The following is a 22,979-nucleotide window of genomic DNA, read 5'->3' as shown; positions in this document are numbered from 1 at the left end:
TGCAATTCAAAAAATTTATTTTTCTATTTGGAAATATCTATGGTGTTAAAATGCAACAGTGCGCAACAGCATGGACAAATCTACTTTCAAAATTCATTCTGCTCCCCATAAATTTTATGCAACAGAAACAGAAGATGGTAATCAAAATGCGGGCTAGCATAGTAAGAGCAGCCCAAGAGCAAGGAGCACCCAGCTTCCTGGGGCATACATGTGCTATAAGCCTTTATTTCTCTTTTATTCAGTAGCATACAGAAGAAACATTCAAGTATTTAAAGTCTACTGCTAAACTTCTGTTTAAATTTCCTCCCTAGGGGCAAACTCTTTTTTTGCAGGATTTTCTGCTCCTAAATAACAACCCACCCAAATGATGGGTAAAATATTAGCCTGATGCATACACTAGGATAACTTGTATCAGCCGATTACCAGAAACTTTCCGATAGCCTTTCCTTCCCTCCCCGTAACCTTGAGTTGCAGTGGTTTGCAGAGTTATCCTGTTTTCCATGCTCCATCTGAGCATATTTTACGATTGCAGACCCACAAAGGAATTTAGATTGCACATAAGATGCAACCAGGCAGGCTTCAGCATCAGCTGTCAGTGGGATTAAAGAGAGAGCAGAAAGAGATATAAGTTAAAAACATTTTCAACCCAGAGGCATTAGAATAAATACATACAGCCATGGAAGAGAAGGAAGGTTTCAAGGCCAATTTTTTCCCCCAAAGTAGTCAGCAGATTTCCAAGTTAAACTCCTTTCCCAAATTATTCTCTAACACTCTTCTGCTACAGTTAAAAGGCCATAAAGTGGGCTATTAAAGATTGTCTGTGGCAAAATGCAGTGGCTCCATTGGTTTCTAACCAAGGAAAAAGATAATTTTGCCTCCCTTTCTTTTCCCAGGAATAAGTTACAATACAAGAATGACAGCTCCATGTCCAAACTGAATACAAAATCACCCATCCAATTGTACACATGTAATTGTTGTTCAATTTCATGTTAAAATACTTATCAGAAGTCATGCTGACCACCACTATTCTTAACTTCTCCTTGATCCCGCACAAAGCTACCCATACTGTGCAGGAGACTACATTTCCATGAGTTCTGCACAACAGACTCACTGAGCTATGCAACATTCTGGCAGTTTATTTAGGAACTAGAGCCCCCAGACTAAAATTTATTTGCACAAGATTTATAAATTGTATCATAAAGCCTCAGCTGATTGTCTCTTTTTATTTTATACAATTGTTCCATTGCAAAAGAATAGTAAAATTCGTGGCTGTCATCAATGAAAGTGCTTTTCCTTCAAAGTTCTTAACACCATCTAAACCTTGAAGCTTAGGGTTTACACTTCTTATTATCCCTCGCTATATGGATCAATTTCACATACAGGTAGGTAATTCTCTAGGGAATACTAAATTCGGTAGAACGGCACAGATCCTTCCTAAATTATTAAGAGCCTAACTTCTACATCTTAGCAGAGATGATGTCAAAAGGAGAGCAATCGTTTACTACCATGAATCAGTAAAATGATTCCAAAGACTCTGATATGATTTCAGGTTTCTATTTCATAGAACTACAGCTTTCTAATGTTCTTGACCTAGTGCATTAAAAGTAGGATTAAAAACAAAAAAAGGAATTTTAACACTTCGGCAATACCAAAAGCACTACTTGTTTCAAAGTGGTATTCTAGGCACACAGCAGAAGGAAAAGATATGTGTCCAGGCAGTTTCATTCCATAAGTACTTTATCAAACCACGAAAAATATCTCAAAACAAGAAGAAAAGCTTTGGAAAATGAAAACATGAACTTTAAGAAATCTTTGGTCAGTCTTCAATTGATTGCAAAATGCCCAGTAAATGCTTAGAATAAAAGATGGCTCAGTCTCCAAGCACCAACAGAGAACAGGATTACCTTTTCCTTGCCACAGACCTTTGTGTGACCTTAGGCAATTCACTTATTCCCGCTTCAGTTCTGTGAAATTGGGCTTATAACATTTCTCCACCTTAAGTTAGGCAAAACTTACCTATTCAGCTACATACAATGCCTTGGACAGATTTCAAATGTCTAGAGAGCCGTTGGTAGATGGGTATTTGATCCCTTTCAGTGCTGCTGAGATTCCAGTACTTAGTTTTCTCTGAAACAACCTCTCTCAGCCTCTCCAACAGAACATACTTTAAAATACCAGAGCTGCTCGAAAATCTTGCTGAGATGTCCCTGACTCAGTGTAGTGGGAGTTCACCATGCTGAAAGCTACCAATTCAACTTCTGCTTAGGTCCTTCACATAACAGACTTCTTGATTACAAGAGCATACATACATACATACATACAACATCTCCATAGTTCAGTTGCTCAATAAATTGAGTCAAGGTCAGTAGAATGCAATGTCAAACAAATAGCTCTTAGCAATGCAGAAAACATAACAGATACAGAAGTTTGCACACTGGATATTTTATTAGTACCAGTTACTGGAGGATATTGGATACTTTACTGGATATTTATTAGAAAGAACGTAATCAGAGGAGGAAACTCGACTGAGTTTCAGATCAACAAGCATAGCAAAAAAGCAGTCTTTGTACTGTGTGTCGTCATGTTATATAACACCAGAAGGTGTAATGCCTTTTTCTATGAATAACAATTTATCTATGACGTGTTTTTGGAGCTCTCTTGAATTTACCAAATGGACTGTGTAGTATCTCTCAGCAGAGTGGAAACAAACCAGCTGCCAAAGTATTTACAATGTCTCCTATTAGGTTTCATGTTAATTCTCCAGCAGCTCAATCCTTGTTCTTTTAGAAAAAAACACATTTTCATTTCTTACCTTAAACATTTGCTTGACTTTTTGTCGGGGTAGGTTCACATTCAGTTTGTGCATTAGCTGGAGCACTTCACTAATACTCAGACTGCCATCACCATTTTTATCTGCCTCATCAAATGTCTGCTTCAACCACATTGAACAGGAGTTAAGGAACGGCATGGAGTATCAAGCGATATTACTCAACATTATGTATATATGATTTTTTTCATGTTAGGGAAGACTGTATAGGAGACTGGGGATGAAAGAAAGTTCAAGGTAATATATAATATAATTGTACTTGTTATTTCAGTATCAGTTTCTGGACTTGCTTTGCTCAACATGCAACACGTGCTATTTACCCATAGTACAGCACAGAAGAACTAACTTCTGAGCAAATTGCAAGGTTGCAAAACACTTTGTCCTGTATAATCAAATGAAATGGATAGCTCTACACAGGGAGTAACAGTGAAGGAATATACCTGTATATTTTTCAATCCACTCCAGTCTCTCATCTCCAAATCTTGCTCAGAACAACCTTCTTCAAGGACTCCTCTCTTTCTGTCTCTGGAAACAGAGAATACAATAGGAACTGCTGTGAAGCGTTGAGCCTAGTGCTGCCTTTTAGTAAAACAAATACTGAAAGGAATTCCTATGCTATTATTGATAGCTCTCCACCACCGGGAAATACTTTCAGATAGTATAAGAAGGATATTGGTCTCTGGTCCTTTGGCGTTTTGCAAGGCTGTCTTCATCACTGATCCCTGCCATCAGGTATTTTAGCCCTGTGATCCAGGTGCGTGCTTCCTCTCCACTGGAAGATACCAGGTCAAGAGATTCCATATGGTCTCCATAGTAGATGCTGAAGCAGCAGTTGGGATCAAAACTGCCATCGGCATAGCGCTGAAAGATCTCTGATTGCTTCCCCTCGCAAACCTCCTGAATAGAGTCGATAGAAACTAGAATGACAAAAGCATGTAGTTTGTTAATGACTGTGTGCATGCCCTAGGCCAGACAGGATGCATTTATCGTGTAGAGAAGGGACCCAAACCTCGTATTGTACGGTCCCCAATTCACCCAGGTTTTGCCTGCAACTCACAACATACTACTCTACGGCAACCTGCATAGCTAACAACAGCAGCTTAATCTTCAGAAACTATTAACCATAAAATCATGTACTGCCCTTTAAATTCAAGTAAAACTTTCTTCTTGATCACCTGTGAATGAACCAAATCCTTCACGCTCGTTTATAAGAGGGCAGGATCCTACAAGGAATCAGAAGAAAGGTTCTGTGGTTGACACTCACTTTTGGCTTTCTCATTCTTTCGAGAGGGTCTCCAGCGAATACATGACTTGTGCTCATCCAAGTAATAGAAGCGGACCAACCCTTTGGAACTGCCACGGAGCTTGATCATTTGGGTACCAGCTTGCATGCAACACATACATTTTTCCACTGAAGAGAGAAATAAAGCGATATCAGTAAGTGAGACTTTGCTCCCTTTAAAATCGCCTTTACAGGAAGCAAACATATCGAGCAGCTGCCAAATTAATAGTTCAAGACAAAGGGTAAGATCTCCTGTACTGTCTACTATAAGAGGTCAGGTTATGTGATCAAAGTCAGAAAGATTCTTGGCAACTGTGGACTTCTCTGTAAATGTGAAAGCTTTCATTCCCATATTAATAGGTATGAAACATATATACGTTGGAATTGGTGCAAGGTACAAGACTTCTTAAGACCATCCCGAATGCTGAATTTGAGCTCCTACAATATGTAAAACTCGGTGCTGGACACAGTATGAAATTTCACCTGGAAGCTCAGATCCTTGGCCAGTGAAAACTAGCATGGTTCCATCCACATCAGGAGTTATTTTCATTAAGCCTCACATTTTTGCCTCTTAAACATCAAGTAACCTTGTGGCATAACTTCAGTAAGTTTTTTTTCACATAAGTCTGAAAATTCTGGAGTTCCTGTTAGCAGTATCACCATTCAGAAGCACCATAGCTTCTTATGAAGCAGTGTAGTTCGCATTCTGTCTATCCCAAATCTAATTTAAAAAAAATATCTAATTACCCAACTTGGTCATCAAAAGCATTCTAGGAACCCTAAAAATAATTCAAAGGCTTTTACGTACAGACAGCTTAAGAGTTAAACCATTTTCACTGCCTTCAAATTTAACAGCAAGAAGGTGATTAGACTGCAGTGTGTGACTGCAAAGACGAAGCTAGCTCCAAAGGCTACGTTCTTATAAAGACATCTACAGTTAGGGTCAAAAACAGTAATTTTATCCTACACCAGTCAGGTAAATGTAGAGCCGAACAAAAATCTTAATAAGCAGAAGGTGGCATTATTTTGATTTGCCTTCTGTAATATAAATAGCATTTTACTGTGCTTAAAAAGATTCCGAAATTTTCTTCTTAGGAAGAAGCCGAAAGAACACTACTGAGCAGATACTATTTACACTAATCAATGTTTTGTGTGAGGCACTCAGATAACAGAAGGGTAAGTATGTATAAAAAACTATCAATATCTTTTTTTCTGTCCTGTAACATATATTATGAGTAAATCCCCACATTTACATTAAAGTGGATCAGAAATATCACTTAAATATAGTTCTTTATGACCGAGTTAGAAAAAAAACTGAATGCTAACAAACTTGGATTTGTAGCCCATAACCTGACACTATGGAAGATCTGTAATTTACTCGTAAGCACCTTAGGTTCAGAAGCTCAGTTCTATGAACACTTACCCAGATTAGCTGCCTCCAGCGTGCAAACAATCCTAACAAGCAAACACAGAAAAACACCTCTGCCTATTAAAGCAGTTACAAGCTCAGGACCTAAAATGCTGAGTGGATCTATGGAATTACATTTTAGCATTCACTCCTAATTCATAAACATGCAGCCACTGTTCGCCAGTACCCATGACTGATGAAATACACGGTTAATAAGCAGAATATAACAGAACTAATAGGAATGCACTTATTTGTGTGGGGATTTAGCTGAACTAATAATATTGACCTTCTGATCATGTACTAAATCAAACTACTATCAAATATCAGTCTCTAGAATAAGCACAAGGAAATCCAGCGAATGCTTCTAACTTGCTTGTTCACACCAAGGTATCACAATATGTCTGCCAAAAGGAAACCAGATTTGTAAAGGAACTGTTTGATCTTTCACAAGAGAAAGAGTCTGAGACAAAGCGAAACTGAATTTATCAGTAGCATTATTTTGAAACTCCTTTGGTAAAAATACAACATTTTTAGCATGACAGACGAACACCAAGAATTCTGAAAACCATGAAGAAGCTTTATAGCCCAAACATTTACTTCCCTCCAGAAGGAAGAATGCGTGTTTTCATTGCATACGGAGCCATCACAAAGGCATTGCATCTGCCTGCTGTTTACATCACAACTCTACTTGCCATCCAGGCCAAAGAAAACTCTAAACTCTGGAAACAATAATTCTAGAAAGTTAAGATGGATTATCAGCTTTTCCTCCCATTGCTTCTGAGGATTAAGTCACCGATCCTACAAATTCACATCTAGATGTCACAGCAAGAATGTAACAGACTTTTCTTCTTCCAAATCACTTCAGATCACACTCCCTAGGAGGAGGCCTTTCACCTGTATTGTACGTTGTCTCTGGGCCCTTCAAACCTGTTCTGCTCCTGGGGATCGGGCAGCGTTACAGACGGTGCAGCCAGTGGCCTTCAGAGAAACCCGTCGTGGAAGAAGCTCCCTCGCAGAGCTCTGCTCTGTCTCGGCAGGGCTCCTCCCGTTCCTTGGGAGCTGAGGCTCGTGCGTGCGATGCCCCTGGGAGCAAGGCTGGGGCCGTGCCTACGCCTGCCCAGACAGGCAGCGTTCTTCTGAAGGCAGCTGTGGCAAGGATCTTAGGTTGACAACATTAACACAAACAGTTAGGCAAACGGATGGGCTATGTCCCAGGAAGGAATGCAGACTCCTGTCTAGGCCAGGTCTCCCCTTTATTGCCCATCATGACAGAGCATAGCCTGTGACTTCGTATTCCTCTGGCTTTTCTGCCTGGTCCATTTAAATAAAATTAAAATTACTACCATGTCCAATATATTCAGATATTTTTTTCAGACCTAGAGATGAGAAGTGTAAATTACTACTCAGATTCTGGATGGAAGAATGAAAACTAATACATATAATATGTATTCTAGTGAGAACGGATTGATAAAGAAAGACAAGGAAATTCTGAAGCCAGGCTCCTCTTTTATCAATCTGTACATACAGATCACAGATGAATCAGTGTCCAAACTGAAGCACTGATTCCATGTATTCCAAAAGGCATCAAAACCCACACAATTCTTTGGGGTGATTCAAATCTGCCTCCCAGGCAAAAGTAGAAACACCCAAGAGAAGCAAGGTAGAATAAAAAGAAGCGGAAAAAATCATTGATGCTTCTGTGCTTCAGAGCTCAAATTCAGACAAATTCAGTAGTTTGCTCAGGAAAAGGTTCATCAAAATAGATTAATTTGAAAGCAGATCACTAGCAACAAAAGAAAATTGAAATTTAAAGCCACAATTTTGTAGAGTACATTGTTTATGTTAATAAAATATTTACAGAGATAAGGTGTTAAATTAAGAACAAGATAATCCCTCGTGTAACATTTTATTTCTAAAGCTGATCCCTTGGTTTCAATCACAGATGCCCTTAGATGAAACCAACGTGGTCAGCAGGTATTATTAGCCATAAAAGCAGATGCTGTGCTACAGCTCAGAAGCGTTACTGGAATTCACTACAACATCCAAAGTAGATTCAAACTCGGCTTGACCATTTCCCAGACACTGCAATCTTTTCAATATCTGCTTTCATTTCAGTTCAGAAGAAAGATAAATACTTCTCAAATTTGCTGTGAGACGATGATTATGGAAAGCTTAAACTTCTTTTAATTTCACAAGGTTTATATTTTTTGGTCAAAATAGCTAATAAAAAAAGTTCTATTAGCACTAATCACACAAACTTCAAACCACATTACATGTCCAGCTTTCTCTCTGGAAATTATTGCAGTAAATAATTTTATTTGAAGAAATTATAAGAGAAGAAGTGAGAGAAGTATCAAAGACCACACTTGTTACGAAGCAGAAAATAATAAAGAAGCACCAAAATAAAAGCACACTTTATACAACATACACTTACTTTGATTTTACATAAAGAAAGAATACACTCCTGGGCTGTTAAAATTTTAATTAGCATCCTTAGACAGCTTTTTCAATGCAGCTGCTGATTTCTGGTGCAGGATTGCTCACCCAAACCTACCCAGAGCGTAGAGCACCTCAGAAGCTGTCCTGCTGCCAGTTCCAGCTGATCTGGACACCGCACTGTTCTTTGGTGATTCAGCGCACAACTGCAATTAATGTTCGCGGACACAAACCAGAGTTCAGTTGTATTCAGCGTAGCTGGCAACTGAATGGTCAGACCAGACCAAATACTTGTTTTAAGTATGTGTTACTGGCTTTTTGGCTTTGGTAGCACAAGGAGAGGAAAGCACCAGAAATATCTTCATTCTTGTGTCAGGAGAACAGCAGCTTTCCTGAATCCTACCAACACAACAGGAAGGAAACGTTTAAGGTAATGCAGAAGCGTTACTGGGGGTAGCTAGACAAAGCCCAAGAGACTGAGATGGAGAGGGGAAACAGTGCGCCTCCATGTCTCTGCATATGTATGGGCACGGAAACATACACCCTTGCCTGTCTACGACTAACAGTATAGAGCACTAGAGAGATTGGCAGAAAAACACGCAGGAAAAAAAATAATCACAGTGGCACTTTTTTTTTTCTGAAGTCTTCCCCACCATGTAAATGAGAACAGCACACTGATGATAATACAAGTATAACTGCTTCTCCTTACCATTGTTCAGAGACCTTCTTTAAGGATTCATTTTTATAATTCATTTCAAATAAAAATCCCTCAGTCTTGCAATGAATCATTTTTTGGAAGAAATGGCTTCTAGCTATCTTCAATTGAGGCTGAAGTTTTCTTCTTGGTTAAATAATATTTTGCACTTCAGTCGTAACTTTCTGCAGAATTCAGCTGAGGATCGGCTCTGTTTTGATCTAATAAATTGCGTCAAGTTGCATCTGGACAAAATACAGTGATGGAGAGAAGATGGATCTCTGTACTGCGGCAAAAGGCAGTGTCACAGCAGAGCAGGAAACAGGAACACAGAACACTGAGTTCCGTTCTTGTGTTCTTACAAAGTGACACCAGACTGACACAGTAAAAAGAGCCAAAGTGATTTTTCATAGTTCATGGTAACATTTATAGTTAGTATAAAAAGTTTTAAAGTAACAATAACAGCACTACACAAATCATAAATCTCTATAATCCCTACAATGTCCTGATTCAAGGAAAAAAAGAGCCTGATTTCATGCTCATTGTTAGAAAGATGTTCTAACATCTGTTAATTATGGTTCAGTAGCATTATTGTCTTTGAGGAGTTCCTGGGTTTGATGCAAATGTGTGAAGGAGTGGGAGTGTTTTAGCATGTGAGGGTGAAAAGAAGTTAAAAGGATTGAGTCACTGAGTAATTTTATATGTGGACAAGTTTGTCAAAAGATTCACGTCCAGAGTTCAGTAGGGCTCCAGGTAACGCGGTACGGCTGCGGCCCTAGCCACCCTCCTTAGAAAAGTCAGCAGGCCGGCACCTCACAACCCTGCTGAGTTCCGCCCTGTTCACTGATTCTGACAAGACGCATCCTGATTGTATGCTTCGAAACAACTGCTCTTCTAAACACTATAAGGAGAGGAAAATAGATTTCAGAGGCTTATTTCTCTTCAGGGCCTCCAGCAGATGCAACGTGCTTGTCAGCCTAGAGAAACCCCTCCAGTACACGTGCACTATCAGAGCAAGCTGTTCCCTGCAAATATTACCAAACCAAAACAGCTTTCCCACATGCCAACAGAGGACTCCCACACTTGTCATACATTCAGCACTGCAAATTCATTGAAGAGACAATAATTGCTACATTTTTTGAAAGTCTCACTGGAAATAGTTTTGCAGCTATAACTGTCTCCTCAATAGGTAAATTAAAGAACTGACTGGCCCCGACTATTCCCGCCAGGAATATCAGTTTCAGTTTAGACAGGAGGCACCAAATCTTTCTACAAAATCGATCTACAAATATAATAATGTAAAGCATATAAAATATGATAAATATATCCAGTATAGTGTGGAATTCTGTTCAGCTGAAACATCTTGGAATTCAAAGATACTTTGAACATTCTGCAAGTGAACTGTACAATTGATTTCTGTGAGCCTGAGGAGTCTCCGTGACAGTTCATCACACCACTCTCCTAATAAAGGCTCCCAGAATGCCACTTCTGATCCTGAAGACATTCACTCAACTAATGGTCTTATCACGGAAGCTCTAACATTAACTGCTGGCTACAGCAACCTGCTTTTGCTCCTTATACAGGCACCTACGCTAACGGAATACTTTAGTAGTAATACCTACTTGACACATTGCCTTGCAAGTCAAATAAATTGCTAATAAAACCAGCTTCTGTTAGATAGAGAATGTAGCATCCTGCGGTTCATAATGGAGGGAAAACATCTTTAATTTCAGTCTTTAAATTATTTATTATTTCTTATTTATTATTACATAGTTAAAGTACAGTCTTTTCCTTACAACAAACTTATTGAGGGAAATACTGGTTCAGTTTTCTCTTACATAAAAACTGGACTGTTCTTACTGAGTGGATTTTACTTTGCACACACACACACAACCCCCAAATGAACTAAGAAACCGCAGCCAATCAAAAAAAATCTCAACAAAAAAACAGGCCCCAAACACACAAAAAACCAGTAAAGGAGACATTGTCATGCAGTCAGTGGCATGATCAAGAGTTAACCTAAGGTATTTTCTGTCTACAGTGTTCATAGATCAGGTACAGTAGGGTGATTGACATCATTATGCCAGGATCCAATTAAAAAAACAGACCACATCCAACTTCCTTAATCTTCATTTCATTTTGCATTCCTACAGCCTTGTGAGCAGGTTTTTCTCACCTTTCAAACCAACCATCTTATTACCAGTGCAAGAACTTTTCCCCCTTATTTGCTCTCGCTGACTTCAGCCTCGCTAAATTTCAGACCTCTCTGCTATTCTTTTCATTGATTAAAAAAAATAAAGTACCTTTGAAAAAGAAAATTTCTGTATAATTCTGCCAGCGATGGTTGGGGCAATGTTTACTGCATACAAGAGACTGAATCCATCCTTAAAGGGCACAACCCCTAACAAATGAGATGTTAATGGGAGAAGAGATGCTCTTAATCCTGTGGAAATTAGGAGGCCTAATTTGAGGTCAGTCTGTCAGCTCTCCTTCTCTCGGTTGAGACTCCATCCACCATCTGGATCCAGGGAAATGCAGAAGCAGAGTATGATGGCATTTCTGGACCTCTGCAAAAATTGCTATTACAGAACGACAGAATGGTTTGGGATGGATGGGACCTTATAGACCATCTTGTTCCAACCCCCCTGCCACAGGCAGGGACCCCTTCCACCAGCCCAGGCTGCCCAAAGCCCCGTCCAACCTGGCCTTGAACATTGCCAAGGAGGGGGCAGTCACAGCTTCTCTGGGCGACCTGTGCCAGAGCCTCACCACCCTCAGAGTAAAGAACTTCTTTCTTATATCTAATCTAAGACTTTAAACTGAAAGAGGAGAGACATCACCCCTTGTCCTATCACTCCATGCCCCTGCAAAAAGTCACTCCACAGCTCTCTCGCAGGTCCCTCCAGGCACTGACAGGCTGCTCTAAGTAAGGTCTCCCTGGAGCCTTCTGCTCTCCAGGCTGAACAGCCCCAGCTCTCTCAGCCTTTCCTCACAGCAGAAGGGTTCCAGCCCTCAGATCATTTTTGTAGCCTCCTCTGGCCCCACTCCAACAGGTCCATGTCTTTCCTGTGCTCAGGGCTCCATCAGTTTCTAAGGTATCTATACCTACAACTTCCTTGTTAAAAAAAATAAAACTCTGATTGCTGAAGCTGACAGATGAGTAGGACAAAAAGGTGCTTCCAAGGCAACAGGTGGTTCTGGTCAAGGCCACTGCAGATTTCTGACTGGACATGAGTGGCTCAGGAAGACTGCTATTAAAATGCATTTACCAGAACAGGAAAAATCTCATTTCTCTAGCTATTTCCAACTAGGTGTGCTATTTTATTACCTATTTAAAAGAAAAGCTGCTGTGAAGCAAAAAGGGATCTTTCTCAGATAGCTAGTGAAGCTTAAGAATTTTGCCACTGTATATCAGGATTCAGAAAACAACCTCCCAAGAGTCCAGTGACCTACTATGGAAGAAGATAGAGATACTTCTAAATACTCATTTCAAAGACTGAAACCTACAAATATTGCATGAAAAATCACAGAGTTACAAGGTGTATAAATTCTGGCAGACAGACTGCGGGTATAGAGAGGGAGATAGATTCTATCTACACAGTAGAAAATCTCAAGAGGTCTACACGTGTCAAAATATACAACTTTGCATTTGCTTTTCCATAAGAATGTAAATAAATCAGTAATGAAATTATAACTGAGAGGTTCTTGAAGACCAAAAGAACTGCGCTAGTAAGCACGCAAGATAACACAGGACTAAGACTGTGTCTCAAGTTCTCGCTTCTTTTCCACTTCCCCACACTACCGCTAGACAAAGTTGACACTAAGTAAGATTTAAACATGAAAGCTTTCAAGATGACACCATCTTGCTCATTCAAGTGGCAGGTATTCAGCCTGCATCTTACCAATATGGCCGATTTTCCATCTTGGAGAAGCTACGATGCTGCCACCAACCCAGAAAAACTCTTCAGCCAGACGGGCCACTGAGAACTTATTTTGAAGCAAGGGAGTTTTTGAAGCATCCATATCTGAGATAAAGGGCAGCTTCAGAATTGAATACAAGCACTGATGGCCTTAGTAGATATCAAAATTCTGTAATACACATTTTCAATGTAATCGCATAAAAATATTATCAGGAAAAAACAATCTGTAATTTCCAAAATCCACTGGTATTTTTCAGTTGTTAAAGAGCAGTTTCACAGTAAATTTAGGCCTCCTCCCCTGTCCAGATTCAGAATATTAAAATCCCAGCCAAATCCTTTTTATTCCATGTGATGCACCTGGGTCTCTATTTTTGAGGACTGGATGAGTTTCAGTTCACCATTTTAAAGAAGACACAATGGACACGGACAGGACCACGAGGCAAGACGGCATGTAGATGAATCCATCTCTGAACAGAAAGGCCTCCCGATGATATTCTTTTTCCTTTGCTACTTTACCAGCTGCTAAGCATCCACCAAGACACTATATCAATTTACAGTTGTTGGCTTCTCCATGCTGCTTCCTCCTTCTGACAGCAGTTCCTGCACAGAGGTACCCCTTTTATATACTTGATCACTAACAGATTTGCAAGTTCCATTCTTGCTGAGGGCTCTACTTGCTCTTCAAAACCAACCAACAATATCCATTGCAGTAAATAAGTGCAAAGTTAATAGTACAATCCATTCCCCTCTCTGCCCTCCTGAGCCACCCTTGCCTTTCACTGTCAATCTGTCCAGGTGCTTAAGCTCTTCAGTGTCTTTCCAGGTCTGAAAAAAGAACAATCACATTTTCTTCTCATATAGCTCTTCCAAGTATCATTGTACCAGTCTTCATCTTTTCTCAGCAGGTTCTCCTCAGCATTTTAAAGGACATGCCTGATAAAAGCAAGAACATTTCTCTCTAGGCAGTAAAAACTAAATACAATGCAAACACAGCAACACATGTTTGCTTCAAATCCTAAATCCATCATACGCACTAATCCTAAAGCCCTGGTTCTGCCCTATCCAGTCAAGGGATTTAGGTGACACGTTACAGCTGTAGGAAAAAAAAAAAAAAGAAAAGAAAAGAAGGTTCACAAAAAGTGTTTTCTTCTTCGCCTTTGTTAACAGCATCTCTCCATCTCACAACCCATTTCGGAATGTCTTTGCAAAGTGACACAACCCCATAGAAGATACTCGCTTAGGACACAAGCCAGGCAGCTACACTGTACAGAACAAATGCTGTACACAGAACCGGGAACAGCGAGGGTGCTTGAAAACGAACAGAGTTAAAAGCAGGTAAGGATTCATTTTTTAAAAGCACTAAGTCACTACCTCATTCCATTTCAAACGCATCCATTAAACTCCAAATACAGAAATCTGTCATTTGTGTTATCACAACCTCTTAATCTACATTATGTTTTAAGTACAATACACAATTGCTCTCGCCATCTGTGATCTGTACACAGAGCATAATATCCTTCTAGCTTGATGGGCTAAACACAAATTGCCCGTTTAAAAACACATTCATTAAGTGCTTTCTACTCCTCCTCTCACAGTTTGAAAAAGCTTTAGAGTAGTTAATTCCAGAGATGATTCACTCGCAATTAGAAGTTGTTTTTTTCACCACCTATGCCAGGAGTTCTTACATTAGGCTGGACTCAGAATTTAACCACAGATTAATTTCAAAGGAAAACCAAACTGGGTCTGCGCTAAGGGTCAATGGTGGCAATCATGCTACGTATAGTCTTGTCACGTTCTGCTATTTATTCAAGCACTTCAGCAATAGCCTTCTAGTCTCCTAAGGCATCTTTCAAGAGTAATTGAGCGAGATGACTGAAAACTAATTGTCATTATAGGAGGAGCAACTTCTTCCGTAAAATGCCAAGAAGCATATATCCATACAACAGAAAACTGCTATACAGAAGGCAAGAACCCCTAAAGTATTGTTTTGAAGATCCTAGTCCCTTTTTCATATGAGGAAAGACCTAGCACGGGCCAGAATGAGACCTGAGAAATGTGAGCTTAATATCTGCTCTGCCTCATGCTTCTCTGAATTTCTTGAAGAAATCGGTAAACATCTTTATGGGTAATTTCCATTCTATAGAGTTAAGTTCTTAAATGGGGAGAATCACATTGTTGTACCTCAAAAGGGAGGAGATACAACTAAGCTTTAAGGCTCTCGAGGAGATAAGGATAAGAGAGATAGAGTAAACTTTTGCAATAAACCAGAAGTATGGAGGTTATTTAGCTCCTTGTTTTTCTCTTGCAGCTCTGATCAGGATTCCTTGCAGTCTTCCAAGTTGTACATGCAACAAAATCTCAGTAGCTGGCAACTCTGTGAGCTAGGCAGCAAAAGGTACTCCTTTTAAAATCCAAAAATTAATTCTGCAAGGACATTCTGGATTCTGCATTAACCATTTATGTATTATCAACCTGGGGACAAAGCGAAGGGAGAAAACGTGTGAACTGTAGCTCCTGTTGCAGCATTGCCCAAGACATTAGTTTCACAGTTCAGAATTAGAAGTCTGCACAGGCAGGACTTTGAAGGTGGATTTATTTTTATTCAGGTACAGAGAAATGCCAATGATTTATAGCACCAGAAAAGAAGAACTATTTCAATGTTCAAGTTAAAGTTAGATCTGGAATCCGAAGCCCATCCAGAGAAGGTTAATTTAAATCCTTTTAGCTGGCACTATGAATCCATCCTTCAGGCCTCTAAGATGATGATCACAAACAGAGAAAAATAAAGTCTCTCAAAAGGCCTCTCTATTTACTGATTATGCTGGGTACTAGGTAACAGTGTGGGAAAGCAACAGGAAATAACAATGGGTTAAATGTGACATAATCCCTCTCCCAACTCTTAAGCATACTGAGCTCGGTACTTAGTATATAAGCCTATTGAAATGGGTTTCTATTCTTGCCTCACTTAACATCCAGAAAAATCTTGCTCACCTGACACAACGTGCAGATTAAAGACTGCTTTCCATGGCACTTTAGAAACTTATTATTCTTTGAGTGTAGTAAAGGCTTTTCATGCCACAGAAAAAGATTTGAAAACCAACAATGTTGGAGTCTGCAGGCTGACCTGTGGCTTAGGTAGAAGAGGAACTCAGAACACTTGACAAACAATGCCAGAATGTCAAAAGTCTTGCAAAAGAAAATTCACTTCAAGAATGGCAGAAAAGCCAGAGTCCACCACGTATCTTGCAGAAGATATAGGAGCACAATATATATATGGTTTGGAACATAGAGAAAAGTGAGCAAAAAGGAGATCCTCATGAGACAAATGGGTTTACCATCAATGCAATCCATCAGGATGAATGGATTCCTTTCCAACATGCATGTGTTAGTGTTGAGGGAATGATAAAGTGTTAAAAATTATTAATATAGGGTAAGAGCTGTAGCCCTCAAAGTAGAAAAGACAAAACTAAAAATTTAATTGTGGGAAATTTCAATACATAGGCCAGACTCTGATCTCTCTTTTGTCTTCTGTACATCAGAATTCAAGCAGAAGACAAAACAAAGATGCAACACAAGGTAAATTAGCCTCACAGTGTAGCAGGAAGCTTGAGTGTATCAGGTAACAGAACGCAGACACAATTTCTATACTTCAGATGGCTAGTTGAAGATGTTACAAAAAATACTTCAGGTATACTTAATAAACTGATTTTCAAAATTCAAGACATTGATCGCCAGAGACATTAAATATCACAGACCTGATACTGTAATCGACCTGTAAATCCACAAGGATTAGACGTGTAACACCACAACTATGCACTACATTTATCCTTGCATGAACACACTACAGACCCAGTTTATCAGATTAACAAACTAACTGCATCACAAGAGGCTGATTTTAAAATACTTAGAAACGCATGCACAGCAATTAGCGATATCTGTATTAATGTTAATACAGGTATCACTATTTCCCACTTCCCATCCAGGGAAATCTTGCTCTTCACGGCTATAAAATAAAAAGAAAATTATTGCCAACCCACAACACAAGTCACAAAATAAAAGAAGAAAATTATTTCATGTCTTCTGGCACACTGCCATTTATCTGTACACTCACTTACTTTTATCCTCCTCATTGCAATTTCAGCAGTAAACACCAGTCAAAAAGCACTGCAAAACCTGCAGAAATTACAGTTACAGCTATATCTTAGATACTCCAGCCTAACATCTTCATGTTTCATATGAGAAATAACAAAAGAAATCTTGTTGAAATGCACATCACTAAATACAGTTTAGAAATACATCTGTTATAGTAAAGGTTCAAAACCCAACATACATAAGCACAAACATGAACAGCAGGAGCACAGAAAGCCTGACTTGATGAACCAAAGTCATGACACTCATTCACTTCTTCTAAATGTGTGATTTATTCTTCTTCCCTTTCCCCCAGCAATGCTGCTTCCTGAAGGTCTGAAGCAGCATGACCTAGACAGCAAAGCCAGTCAACTTGTTTCAGTTCCTCCGCTGCTGGAGCCATTTGCCCTCAGGTTTCCATGGCGCTCTATGTTCTTCTACTGCTATGTGTCTGTATGCAACAGCTGCCTATGCTTCTGGTACCACCTCATCCCAAGAAGAGGAATATGGGGAGTATGTGCTGATGGAGCGCAGACAACATCTGTTAAATCTTCTATTTTTGTTTGACAAGTAAAAACTTCCACATTAGTTATATTAAGAATTCACTAAAACAATCACTTTCAGATGGTTTTGGTAACTTCCACGGAAGGTAAAAATTCAGATCCATGGCGAGTTATAACCAAGTTTCCTGCACTCATTCAGTCACCCATTCACAGACTCAGAAAGGCCAGAGCACTGACTGGGTCACAATATTATCCCAACTGTATATAAGCTACCTTTTCCTTAATTCTAGCATAACTCCATTCTGCTGACCTTTGACATGGATGCAGACAGAGCTATAGTCTACTACAGACCGCTAGACCATCTGGACAGCAACTCTAAGCATAGTAATCCACACTCCAGATTAAAGCCACACATCTTGCCCATGGCAAGTGGAAGCCAGGTTATTTACTAGCTTCTGTTTCTCACCCACCATGCTCCAAAGCCTAATATTTTTGCACTGGCTCAGAATATATAGAAGCTATTCGGTTTGATTGAAATACCTCTGTCTCCAGTATACATTAATTCACAAGGCCACCAATTCCACTGGGAGAAACAGCAGTGGCTGTACCACTGCAAGGCCTGGTGCACTCTTCCAGTATTGGAAATCACGACGGATACACCCTGAGACAGCTGCATTAGCTAAGCAATGACAAGTATTAATATCTCCAGGGCTTTCCAAAACTGGTTAGAAAGTCACATTATTAAAATGAACTGATCTTGAAATCCCTTAAGTTACTTTATTCACATGAAGGAATGTTCATGGAACTGGGACCCATTAGCAAGAACAGCACTAATGTAATGACAACAATTAGTCTGCCTCCTTCCATGACGTTTAGTTCTCTTGAGCTCATCTGAAAAAAATGATGCAATTATTTTAATTAAGTGAGAATAGGCTTTGTGTTTTGAGCCTTTGAGCAGGTTTTGTATTAAGGAAGACTGTTTCTTTAACAAACATTTTAAGATTTTTGTGTCGTGTTTTATCAATGAAACTGTAGCAGTACTATTAATCCTTTTCCACTTAAAACATGCACCATCTTTGAGATATTTCTATAGGTTTTGCTTTCAATTATTAAAATACAATAACAAAAGCCTACTAATGAATGCTATTAAGAATTCTGCTGCTGGTTTTGGCAAAGGAAATTCAATTTTCAAGATATCTTTAGTAAAAAGGATTTAAAAGCTATTAAAACTTTTTTTATTGCAAAGCCAAAATAAGGAAATTTTGTTGACTGTAGAAAAATGTCAGCATAAAATAAAGGTTTTAAGACTAAATGTTGCTCTAAGGTCACCTTGTTTCCAACCTCTGACTTGTATAAGAATATGTCCCTAAACACTTAATTGAAGTAAGATCTTAAACTCTTTACATTTAAAGATCTTTCAGCACTTTACCATCTGTTCAGTGACATAGGTCATAAACACTGAAAGGAAGATTAAGGCACATTGGAAGAAAGCCATCAATATTACTGAACCCGTTCTATGAAAACACCTCTAAGGATTCAGGAATCCAAGGCAAAACTGGTACAGGAAAACAAAATGGATCGAAAAACATTCAGAAAAGACATCTGCTACCGAAATGCATCACCACAAATTGATTTTAACTCATAAATTTTGCTTCCATATTTTGGGTGAATTTTAATAATTCTACCTGTAAAAGATTCAGAACTCTTCTAGCCATGTACATTTTAAAATGTGACAGACTCCTTATTTCTTCAAACATATACTGGTGTCATGAAACATAGAAAAAAATGGAGCTGCATTGTCTCTAGGAACAAGTCAGTCTCTCTCTTCATTCAGTGCTCTCCTCAGCTTCTGTGTCATCCAAGAGACAGCCTTACGAGGGTGTACTGTAAATCAAGTGAAAACAGTGGGATTAAGCCACGAAGCTTAAGTCCACAATGAAGATGAAGGTCGTCTTGCTCCCTTTTAGAAACACAGGCAGGTTACAGGGCAGCACAGAGCTGCAGGTGCACAAAGATGAAATAGCAAGGTGCTTGCTCAGCTACAAGGGTTAGTCTGGGAAGACGTAGCTGACAGGTGAGAGTGGAGAGCCTCCTGTAGAGCCACTAGTTTAGTCCATCCTTTGCTGAAAATAAAATGTCAGAATAATTCGTACAAAAAATAAGAAATCTGTCTGTAGTGACGTGAAGTAGATGGCTTGTATTTAAACAATCTGGGAGCCAGAAAGTCCTGTGCCCGGGAACTTCAGTAAAGAAATGTATGCATCTCCCATCCTTGTGATTTCTTCCTATGAATTATAATAATCAGGAGCAGTCCTTACCCATCCCCAGGCCATTACAAAGTTCCAGCCTCTACTGATAGGCCTAACAAACAAGAATTATTTATCTAAAGTCTAAATATCACGTAACTTCAAAAAAATTGGATGTGGCTCAGAACCATATTTTGGCTTTGAACTTTGTTATCAACGACACACTTTCATAGGGATTTACCTGATCTTAGACATTTTCTTTGGACTGGCAGAAGGGGTGTGGAAGTGACAATATGCTTTTCATTAATTACTAGCTATTTCAGAAAATAAACCATTTTTTCTTGTTTCTACCTTGAAAGAAAACACAAAGCTCACGTTCACATTCCTTATTAACATTTTAATGGGCAACTGTTCGTGAAACTGAAATGATTAGGTAAAGCAGTAATTTTTTAACTGGAATTTATGCCACAGTTTACAACATGCAATCAGTGTGTATTCTGAACAAAGGACAGAATGAAGCCTGAGCAATGAAGACAGAAATGTGATTTTGAATTGATGGAGGGCACTGAAATTTCCAATAGTGTCTTGAATGTAGAGGCATTCAAGTAATTGCTTAACTATGATGCCAATAAAAGATACTACAGACGCATTGTGTTCATATTCAATTACCAGCATGTCACTATGAAGTGTGGATCTCATTCTGCATTCCATTAAGATGGTGTAAATTCTTAAAATGATGTAGAACCTGTCATTTTAAAAGTTACACTGATTTACAACAGATAACCTGAAAGCAGAATACTTGTTCTTTCCAGGTTCAGGATGTTGGATCTCACCTCCAAACCCAACTGAGTCAACAGAATGATACATTTCGTAACCAAAGTCCAATGCCCCACAAACATAGACTTCCTCAGACATTGGAGGCAGCAACAACTTCTATCCCAAGTAAAGCAATCACTCTAAATCATTGTAACAGAGAAAACGTAGAGTAAGCAATACACATTTTTATTTGACAATAAAACACATGCATTTATCATAAATATTGAGAGTACAGAGATATATTCAACCATACACAGAGTAAGCAGGTAAGTCATGCTCAAGCTGGTTTCTAACTGGCTTGGCATAAGGATGAAAGAACTATCTCCTGGAATTCGAGTTTTCCAACCTCGACCCAGAGCACCAGGATCATCAGTCTGAACACAAAAAGTACTGCTGACTTCGGGTTTTCAGCAGTACCTACTACACTTGATCCTGAGCTGCAGCAAAGGTAGAGAACAACTACTCTAGTACAGTTTTAATAATGATATCAAGATGACAAAGCCTTCATCAATATCACTTTTTTTGAGAAATGTTTTCTGACCTCTGTGAAGTGTGCAAACAGCTGACACACAGCATATGGCTACAACAGGTTACAAGAGGGCAATGAGTTAAAACATCGACAAATCACAAATTTCAATCTCACCAAATAGACCAGAGCACGAGAAAGCACGAGCCTTAGGTCTTCAGAGCTTTGTGAGGTGTCACACTGCAAGATGTTTGCCAACTGGCACATTCTTAAAAGACTTCCCCAGACAAGAAGCTTTACTCAGTACGTGGCCCATTCTTCTCCCAATGGTACTGACAGACAATACAAATTATTTCTTTAGCAATAGCTGAACATTTCAGAACTACTGGGAGCAAGTAATTTTTTAGATGATCACCTACAACTCACCAGCTTCTAGGCAGCCAGCATCTCTTAAAAAAATGAGTGGCAAGTCATTAGAACACTGAAGTCTTGCAAGCCAGTATGTGAGTACCTCTCATTATGAATATTTTAATAGTGTATCATATGAAGACTTCTAGAGGCATTCGCACACTATGAAATTACTAACTTCCGTTGCATTACCACTGTTTTATACTTGAGAGGAGAATCACATTTCTTTTTAATGCTACAGATGACAGCAAGAAAGTGGCCTCCCTTTACAAAGAAAGTTCATTCAGCCACCTTGTCCATAGCTTCAGCTCATGGAACTTCTGGTCTTTTAAGTTACCCCATTTGTTTTCAAGGTGCTTCCACTAGCTAGCTTAGAACGACACCATCTGGCAGAAACACCGAGCTGGTGAACATCCTTAGATCTCAGTCTCAGCATTTTCTAACTGCAAACACAGAATGAACATGAATAACTGCTACATGGATGATGCTCTAGGGAGACCTTCAAGTGAGAGCCCCTCTCTCTCATGCCTGTTTTCAGAAGATGGAAGCTGAGCCTAGTAGTAGGAAGTCAAAAGGACTTTTAGTGACAAAAGTCCTGTTCCATCACACCTTCCTCGGGGACCTTGTCTGTTTAAAACACAAACGCATCCACAATGGTACATCAGGTTTCAGAAATCAATAGTTAGAGGAGGAATACGCGGGCTGTCCCATCATGACATTTTCAAAACTAAAATATTTTGGTTTTCAGTCCTGAGACACTTCTGTTACAAAATGCGATCAATAAGAATATGTTAAATGAAAAGGATTCAATCAAACTGTACCATTTCAATCAACTCAATCCAAAACTTGGGGATTTACAGCTTACAAAGATTGAAGAAAATCACCTTCTTTCCTTGGAACAAGAGAAAGGAAAGAAATAGTTTCTCACAATTCTATTTAGCATCTTGTTAAATTAAAGCTTGTATGCTTCCAAAGCTTTAGACTCTATGCCATCAATATGGCACAGGTAAATAAATCCTTATGCCAAGTTTTAAAATATGCTTCAAGTTTTTTGCTATTTAAATAAATATTGACAATGCCTAAATGCATCTCATCATCTCTGCTTCACTCTTAACAAATCTGAAAGGAAAATCCTGGCTAATGCTTTCCTGTTCTTCTGACAAGGACTGAGACTCTTTCATTATTTACCTGAATCATTTGCATAGTTCTCACAACAACTAAATCTGTCACAAAATAGAAGTATTCTTTGATTTGATATTATTTTTATTACTAAAGAATACCATTGCCAAAATGGTCACAAAATACAGAAAAAACACTGGCCATTTCTATTTACAATAGAAGATTTTTCTACATGATGTTCTATGGACATCCTCTTTTTTAAATTATAATTCTGCTCTATAATGAGACTCTTCAGATCATCTTGCTTTAATTTTCACATTCATTCTTCTTTGGTTACTGGAGCAGTATATGCTGCTGTGATTAGTGACTACACAGGTACAGCCACACCTGTCTGCATTACCTTTTCTCACTTTCTGAATGAATAGCATTGCTTTAGCTTAGTTTTGGTATGCTAATAATAAAGACACAGAGCAGTCAAAACCAGAGTTAATGGATACCAGGTTTGGTTGCAACACTTAAACATCAAGTTAGATCCAAGTATTTTTCCACTTTGATGAAGTTTGAATCTAGGCATTATATTTTCAGCCAATGTTACAAAGGAAAACCGAACTTTAATGAGTCCGTCCTTCAAAAGATATGGGAAGATATTCATGAATGTGTGACTCAGTATTCCAGCAGCTGAAAATACAGGTGGTCAGGACTACTGATCTGCCTTCCCAGAGACAT

General features: G+C 39.0%; 1 protein-coding gene across 5 annotated transcripts in view; it reads right to left on the bottom strand.

The window, feature by feature from the left end:
• Nucleotides 1-22,979, bottom strand: part of PLCH2 (phospholipase C eta 2) — a 111,166-nt gene that overhangs the window by 38,925 nt on the left and 49,262 nt on the right. For all 5 annotated transcript variants that reach the window (XM_075437186.1, XM_075437180.1, XM_075437182.1 and 2 more), the window contains 3 exons: nucleotides 4,092-4,238; nucleotides 3,501-3,744; nucleotides 2,813-2,942 (listed from right to left, as the gene is read on the bottom strand). In XM_075437186.1, coding sequence (XP_075293301.1) covers nucleotides 2,813-2,942; nucleotides 3,501-3,744; nucleotides 4,092-4,238 — 521 coding nt within the window. The remainder of the gene's footprint in view (nucleotides 1-2,812; nucleotides 2,943-3,500; nucleotides 3,745-4,091; nucleotides 4,239-22,979) is intronic.

This window comes from Opisthocomus hoazin, chromosome 16, assembly GCF_030867145.1.
Source record: "Opisthocomus hoazin isolate bOpiHoa1 chromosome 16, bOpiHoa1.hap1, whole genome shotgun sequence".
In the NCBI taxonomy this organism is placed as follows: Eukaryota; Metazoa; Chordata; class Aves; order Opisthocomiformes; family Opisthocomidae; genus Opisthocomus; species Opisthocomus hoazin.
Note: the sequence above shows the minus strand (reverse complement) of the source record. Positions and strands in the feature narration are given on the sequence as shown.